At 30.9% G+C, this 8,573-nt stretch overlaps 1 protein-coding gene across 1 annotated transcript; it reads left to right on the plus strand.

Annotated features, from left to right (window-relative positions):
• Nucleotides 1–905: 905 nt before the first annotated feature.
• LOC120159029 (7-deoxyloganetic acid glucosyltransferase-like) lies at nucleotides 906–4,621 on the plus strand. The gene is given in 5 exon segments (XM_039169712.1): nucleotides 906–1,433; nucleotides 3,066–3,771; nucleotides 3,773–3,820; nucleotides 3,822–3,856; nucleotides 3,859–4,621. Coding segments are annotated over 5 exon segments (1,431 nt in total). The 5' UTR covers nucleotides 906–931; the 3' UTR covers nucleotides 3,999–4,621.
• Nucleotides 4,622–8,573: the final 3,952 nt, after the last annotated feature.

An 8,573-nucleotide genomic window follows, 5' to 3' on the forward strand; every position in this document is an offset into this window, starting at 1 on the left:
CCAACTTTGTTTTTAGAAACCAATTTATATTTTTATCCTTACTAATGCATAGGCTCCACTCATTTATCCTAGAAAAGAACTTAGGAATTCAATTTCTTTTATTAATTATGTTTTTATATTTTGCTTTTAGAAACCAATTTATACTTTTATCCTTACTAATACATATGCTCCACTCATTTGTCCTAGAAAAGAAATTAAGAATTAAATTTCTTTTATTAATTATGTATTTATATTTTGTTTCAATAATTTAATACTAATATCTTTAAAAAATAATCTATTGTTTAATAATTTATTTTAACTATTTAAAATTAAATAAAATTTATGATTTATATATTAAAATATTAATAGTGAGTTATTATAAAATATATTTTTATTATAATTTAATTTAATTTATATTTTTTTATAGTCTAAATTTATATATTTTATTTAATAATAATTTCTTTTTAAATCTATTTATAATATATATATATTATTTTTTATTTTTAAATTGTTAAAATAATAATTATTTTATTTAAATTTTAAATAAATGGTTGTAGATAAATCAAAATAATTAAATATTATTTTAAAATTCAAATGTTAAAAAGTGTTGATAATATATTTTTTAATAAAATATTTCATATATAAAAATATTATTAGTGAGTTATTTAAAATACTTTTTTATAGTTTAAGTTGATATATTTTATTTATCATAATATTAATAAATGAAAATATAATTTAAATGATATATTTTTAATTTACGACATAATATTCAAAATGAACATTTTATCTTTTCAAAATTATTTTTTAAAAATAATCTCAAATAATTAAATTTTAAATTGTACTTTAAAAATTTATTTTAAAGTTCTTTTTATAACACTTTTAAATATCACTTTTCAAAAATAATGTCAAGCAACTAGAATCAAAACTATAGAGATCAATTATCGCAAACGAAATGGATAAAGAACAACAGCCACAAACATCACCTCATGTACTAATCTTCCCTCTCCCGGCACAAGGCCATGTCAACTCCATGCTCAAGCTCGCTGAGCTATTAGTACTAGCAGGCCTCAAGCTCACCTTTCTAAACTCCGATTTCGTCCATGAACAACTTCTTCGTCACACCGATGTTCTTTCCCGATTCGTCAAATATGAAGGATTCGAATTCCGGACTATACCGGATGGCCTCCCTGACGAGCATCCTCGAGCAGGTCATGGTATCATGGAAATCTTTGAAACTTTGGAATCGATAACCAAACCAATTTTCAAGGAGATGATGATTAAGATTAAGCCGAGAGTGGATTGCATAATAGCAGATGGGGTTATGGAGATTGCAGTTGATGTTGCTGAGGAGCTTGGAATTCCAGTCATTCAATTCCGTACCATAAGTGCTTGCTGTATCTGGGCTTATTCTGTAGTTCCTGATATGATCCAAGCCGGGGAGCTTCCAATCAAAGGTATTCATTTCCATAAATTATTTGGAGTCAAAAAACTTAATAATTGTTTGGATGGAAACAACTTAATTCTACTCATCTTGGCTATTTATTGTAATTCTTACAAAATAATTTTAAAAAATGTAAACTATTTAGGAAAGAGATTAGATCTGTTATACAATGTAAAATTCTTTAAGTTTTATACAAATTTAGGACCAATAGTGAGTGAAAATATATGATTGAGATTAACAATGATAACTGAGAAGATATTCACTTGAGAAAAGTAAATAGTTATTTATTTGCACTCATCCAACAGTCTTAAATTTGTATAAAACTAAAGAGTTTTACATCGTGTAAGTAAATTTAACCATCTATTTATGAATATATATTTCATTAAGATATATTTTTATTTTTATGTTTTGTAATTAAATTTCTTCAAATAAAATTTAATTAATATAAAATGGCCTCTTTTCTTAATAATTGTTTTATAAACATATAAAATAATAAGAAATATAAGGATATATACTTTAACTATTTTATGGGCCAAATAAATTTACTCCATATTTTTTAAAGAAAATAAAGTTGTCAAATAATAAGAAAGATGAAAAAGGATGGGACGAAAAATATTATTAAAATATAATTATAAATCAGTTGAATATTTTTAAAGTTTAAGAAGAACCTAAAATTCCACACACCAAGCCAGCTCGGTACCGAAGGAATTGCTATTAGGGCAAACTATGCGTCTAATACTTAAACTATCAGTTTTGATCTATTTAGTACCTAAACCTTCAATTTTTTTAAAACCATACCAAACGTTTAATTTTTGTTTCATTTTAGTACCCTTTCGTTAAAAACTTAACGCGTTTAGTACTTAAACTATCTGTTTTGGTCCGTTTTAATACATAAACTTCCAACTCTTTTCAAAACTAAACTATCCGTTTAGTACCTAAACTATTCGTTTTGGTCCGTTAAGTTTTTAACAGGATACTAAAATGAAACAAAAACTAAACATTAGGTATGATTTTGAAAAATTAAAAATTTAGGTACTAAAACGAAATAAAACTGATAGTTTAGGTACTAAATGAGTAGTTTACCCTTGTTGTTATTACTTGAGGCCTCGGGTTCGAGCACCATAAATTTCAAGGGTCTAAGCATTCAATGTCAAATGGTTGAGAGTTATCTTTGAATAGATAATATCTTATACTTATTCCATATTAATAAAAATAAATAAAAGAAGAAGAACATAAAATTTGACTTACGAACATGCTGTTTACCATAATATTAAACGATGCGTAAAATTTCAGTGTGAATTAAGTCTAGATCAAAAAGTTATTTTAGAGTTGAGGTTGGAGCTTTCATGTTAAGTTTTTATCGGCAGGGTATTACAATGAAATAAAAACATAATGTTAAGTATTATTTTAATAATAATGGAAAGTTCAGATACTAAAATGGACAAAAACTGATAGGTTAGGTACTAATCAAGTAGTTTATCCCAAATTAAAATGGTTTAGGGTTGTGAGAAAAAACTCGTCTCGCCCTCATTCATTATCATCCCCAGCTAACATGATGTAATATTTGAAGTGTTTGTTAAGTGAATTAATTGTTTTAATCATATTATGAGCTCTGAAAAACCTCTGTATTTGAAAAATATCATAGGAGAAGAAGATATGGATCGCCTAATAAAATCTGTTCCGGGCATGGAAACATTTCTTAGATGTCGAGATCTCCCAAGTTTTTGTCGAGTAAGTGACATAAATGATTTAACTCTCCAACGTATTGCCAAGTGCTCGAGAAAAAATTTCAAAGGCCATGGACTGTTATTGAACACTTTTGAAGACCTGGAAGGTGATATATTATCCCATATGCGAACCAAATCTCCCAAAATCTATACTGTCGGACCTCTTCATCTACACTTAAGGACCAGACTTTTCGACTCAAATCCAACGTTACTCAATCAATCCTCGAATAGTTTTCATGAAGTAGATAGAAGTTGCTTGTCATGGCTTGATAAGCAACCAAAGGGATCTGTTGTTTATGTAAGTTTTGGTAGCATTGCAGTTTTGTCAAGTGAGCAGATTTTCGAGTTATGGTTCGGACTTGTCAATAGTGGAAAGCGGTTTTTATGGGTTCTAAGGCCCGATAACATGCCCGAAAAAGGCGATAAAGGGATTAGTATACCAATAGAGCTTGTAGAAGGGACTAAACAAAGAGGGTGCATGGTGAGTTGGGCACCACAAGAAGAGGTCTTAGGTCATGGAGGAGTTGGTGGATTTTTGACCCACAGTGGATGGAATTCAACTTTGGAGAGCGTGGTGGAAGGGGTTCCCATGATCTGTTGGCCTTACTTTGCTGATCAACAAATAAAGTAGATTTGTGAGTGAAGTGTGGGGATTAGGTTTAGATATGAAGGATTTGTGATAGGCAAATTGTTGAGAAGATGGTGAATGATTGATGGTGGAAAAGAGGGAGGAATTAGTGAAATCAGCATCTAGAATGGCTAAGTTGGCAAAGAAATGCGTAAATGTGGTGGATTCGTATTGTAATTTAGATCGTCTAGTTGAGGACATAAAATCGATGAATATCAGTTGAAGATGTGGGGATTGAGGTGTGGATAGTCTTGATCTATAGTGTTAGTATTAAGCCTTGGGTCGACTCCTTAGAAGTTGGCAATTAGGGACGTAGTAAGTTAATCTAAGTGAGATATGCTTTTACTTTGAGCAATGTTCTTTTATCATGGTTTTCCATTGGATATGTTGGAGGCTTTTAGGTGTCGTCTAAAGCTTTTGATATAGGGCTCCAGGCTTGCTGGGGAATTAATTTGGTTGTGGTGTAGTAAATTTGGTGTTTTTTTTTTGTCACATTGGTTATCTTCTTGGTTGGCTATCTTTTTGTAGGTGTATTAATATTTTTCGTGGGTGTTGCTTGGTGTGGGGATTATTTCGCTCATGTATTCGATCAGATTATGGAGTTCTTGGTGTAGTTTGTATTGGTTATGGTCTTTGGTATGGGTTTGGTGTTATGCTAAATTTACTTTGGAATCGAGGGTATCCTCTGGTTTCGGTAATGTTGCATGTGAAGGTTGTTGGTGTGGTTTCATAGTCTGTTGTTGTCATTGTTTGACTTTGGACGGTTTTTGGTGGTTTGAGTATTTTTATGTTGTTGGTTGGAGATCGTCTGTGCTATTTGAATGGCAGTGGAAAGTTTTTGTCTAATTCTTTGTGCCATGAATATAGTGTTAAAAGTTAAACCGAAACGTGTTTAATATAACACTATAGAGACTATAACCCTCTGGTTATTAAATCATATCGGACCTGAAACGGATAGGTGAACTGGTTCAAATAATTATCTTGAAATAGTTATATGTTGAATCATCAACAAATCATTTATTCGTAAGCGGCTTTGGGTAGAAGACCGATTCGATGTTTTTGAAAATAAAATATATTTTTAATGAAAAGATGGGAGTCGCCACAAATTATTTTTAATGTGATATTTGAACACTTAAAATTGGTTAGTTTTAATAAAACATTTTATTTTACTAAAAGTATCAAGTTTTGGTCTACGAAATCAGAAACCGGGTTCGGGAGTCAGTTACACGCACACTCACAGTGCTCAAAATTTGTATCTAATCGATTACCTTATATTTTTAAAATTGAAAATTTTGAACTCATAATTTTATTTTATTTAAAACCCACTATGTATACATATTTTAAAAAGGATGTTGATTTATCAATATCAATAACGATCACCCTCGAGCAAAAGCAAGAGCTTCGTTATCAACCCCAATAAATGAGCATTGCCTTGATGATTTAGAAATCATGATGAAAGGTTTTGAAAAGGATGTTGATCTATTTCGAGAATCAATAGCGATCACCCCAGGCAAAAGCGAGAGATGCACTACTAATCCCTAATAAATGAACATAGCCTTATTTTAAAATCAAAACGCAATCAAACAATCAGTTATTGAACCTAATTATACTAAATGAATTAATTAAGGCTCACCTCTAACTTAAACTGTCAAATTATGAAATTTAAAGAACCTAGGAGATTAAGCCTTAAAATATAGGCTCTAATATTAATCCAAATCACTTTTAATAAACTATTGAGTCAAATAATCAAAATGGAACCTCGAGCATAAAAGCGAGGACCAAATAAAAAATTCTCCTAAATTAAAGGATTATAGTGAAATTAAAACTAAAACGGAAGCTCTAAACGTTAGCCTAACTAATTTTAACCAATTATTGAATCTAATGGTCAAAATGGAACCTCAAGCATAAAAACGAGGACCAAATAAAAAATTCTCCTAAATTAAATGAGTAAACTGAAATTAAGCCTAAAGTGGAGACTCTAATTATTAATCTAGTCCATTTTAACGAATTATTGAATCGAATAATTAAATGGAACCTCGAGCAAAAATAAAGACCAAATTGAGAATTCCCCTAAAATAAAGGACTAAATATGAAATTGAGCCTAGAGTGGAGGCTCTAATTGTTAACCTAGTCCATTTTAACCGGTTATTGAATATTCATCTAGTTTAAAAGTTTAGGGACTAAATTAAAATGAGTCTAATCATAAGAACTAAATCTCAAAGACTAAGTAATCTAAATTATAAATAAATTAAAAGAACGTAAAATTACCAATAAAAAATTAATGGTAATTAAAATACATAAAAGGAATAAATTAAAATAATTAAAAAACAAAAATTAAAACATTAAGTAAAAGGACTAAAATGAAAGGAATCAGAGTAAAAGCTTAAATTAAGATAGTGCAGAAAATTAAAAGCTGGAATTTGAAATACTGAAATATAAATGCTGAAATAAAAAATACAGAAAATTAAAGGGGTGAAATGTAAATAACAGAAAATAAAAAATCGAATACAATTAAAGGTTAGGGGTTAATTTTTTTAATTCTTACCCGTACTATAAATAACGTGAATCATACATCAGGGTGGCTCATCATGAAGTCGTAAATTATTTCGAATATTTTTAGAAATTAGCAGTTAGAAATTAGTAAATAAAAAGATAATAAATTAGAAATTAAGGGTTATAATTTTATCTGGCTCATATAATGTGGGTCATATCCTAGGAGGGGTCACGCAAGGCCTTATTAAGTGTTTAATAATAATAATAATTTAAAAATGAGGACTAAAATGTAATGAAATAAAAAAGTAAATAAATTATAAATAAAACAGTAAATAAAACGAAAATTTAAAAAATCAGAGCATCATATTCAAAATATAGAAAACACGAGGAGGTGGTGTCCAAAATGGAAAAACACAGTAGAGTTTCAGTTACTAGAGAGTGATTAATCCATTTTCCAAAGATATTTAACCCATATGTTTACTAATTTGGGTAATTTTTCATTTTAATCTAAAATAAATCCCATTTAGTCTATAGAAGCTTTCAACCCTTCTCTCCCCCTCTTCAATCATGCGGCCGAGGAAACCAAAAGCCCCAAGCCAATGCTGCCAGCCAACCACCTGTTGGGAATCACAGTTTTTCCCGCTTTGTGAAGTTAAGATAGGCACTTAGAGATTAAGGATTGTAAAGAGAGCACAAAAATATAATTCTCCAATTTGGAGATTCTTCCACTATACAAAAGAATAGTAGGATTATAAGGATGTGTTCACAAAATGACTCACACTTGGTGGCTCACTCAAGCTTGAGGGTAAAGACTTCCCAAGCTATATCTCTTCTCTCTCAAAGAGGCTCTCTAACTCTCTAGTTTCTCACTCTAAGAAGTAGATTTTCTTAGTGTTTTTGGAACTCTTGGATTTTGGATGGTTAGGAATGAAGTCTTTCACCCCTATTTATACTACTCCACCTCCACAATGAATGGTGGAGATTATTTACATCCAAGGGTGGAGATTGATTATCTAGAATGCTCCACACACTCTAGGAAGCTCTACACTCTTCCACTCCCTTCCATATTCTTCCATACTCTTCCATAAGGTTCCACATATCTCTATAAGGTTCACACATCTCCAGAATATTCTAGAGGATTCCACACATCTCCAGAATATTCTAGAGGATTCCACACTCTTCCACAAGCTTCTAGAGAGTTCTACACTTCTCTAGAGTTCTTCAGAATATTCTAGAAAATTCTACACTTCTCCAGAAAGCTCTAGAATTTTCTAGAACCTCTCCAATTAAGGAGAGATCCAACACTACCATACTTTGGGAGCCATTCTACACTTCGACTGAGGAGCCCAAACGTCAAAACACTCGAACCTTGCTTTTATCCTTCTTGTTTTGTTTCGATCGAGACCCTCGTGAACCCGCTGCCGTCGTAAATCAACTTTGCTACAAGCCCCACCATCTCTGGTGGTGGTCGGGCGAACCTAAACAAAACTAAACAACTCTAAAGCCACCTTCTTTATAATCTAACCCCTAAAACAATACCCAAAAAAATGCTAAACTACCCTCTAGACGATAGAAAATTGCAACTCTTTTACTCCCTCGCTCGACGACCGACGACCATCCCTACTCCAGCGACGAGATTACCAACAAAAGGTAACGACCTCTCCTTTTTTATTATATTTTTTATATTAAAAAAACATAGAAACCAAGATGAAAAAGAAACCTTTGAGATGCCCTTGTCTGGTATTGTTTTTGTTTTTGTGGGGAAAAACATCCCTATTATAATGTTTTTTAAGAGAAAAATGGTAACTTTACAAGGTTTCTTTCGAGAGAAATTGAGAGAGCCTTTTGTATTGATTCACTGTTGTCGTAACTGCCCTTCGGGTGGGCCCGAAATCGGGTTCTGACTTAATTTTGATGTGATTGAGCTGCCACTCATCATTTAAAATTAGGTTGACCGGATACCTTAATTAACCATCTTACCTGATATGAGTTTTACCAAAAAATAATCGGATCCGGGAGTCAATTACAGTCAAGGAAGGATTAGCACCCTTGTACTACCTTTCGGTACCAATTTAATTTTCAGTTGTCTTAATTGTGAAAATTAAAAGTTAAATTAAATATTAAAATTTGATTCGAATTACTTACCTTTGATCGATTAAAATTGCCCCTAAAAAGTCAAAATCATTATACTATAAAATAAAATAAATATTAAATAAATCAAAAAGGGGAAAAAGGTTAAATTAAGAAAATAAAAAAAAATAAAAATAGTAAAAAAATGTTAAAAGAGAAAAATAAAATAAAATAA

This window comes from Hibiscus syriacus, unplaced genomic scaffold, assembly GCF_006381635.1.
Source record: "Hibiscus syriacus cultivar Baekdansim isolate YM2019G1 unplaced genomic scaffold, ASM638163v2 tig00111338_pilon, whole genome shotgun sequence".
Lineage (NCBI taxonomy): Eukaryota > Viridiplantae > Streptophyta > Magnoliopsida > Malvales > Malvaceae > Hibiscus > Hibiscus syriacus.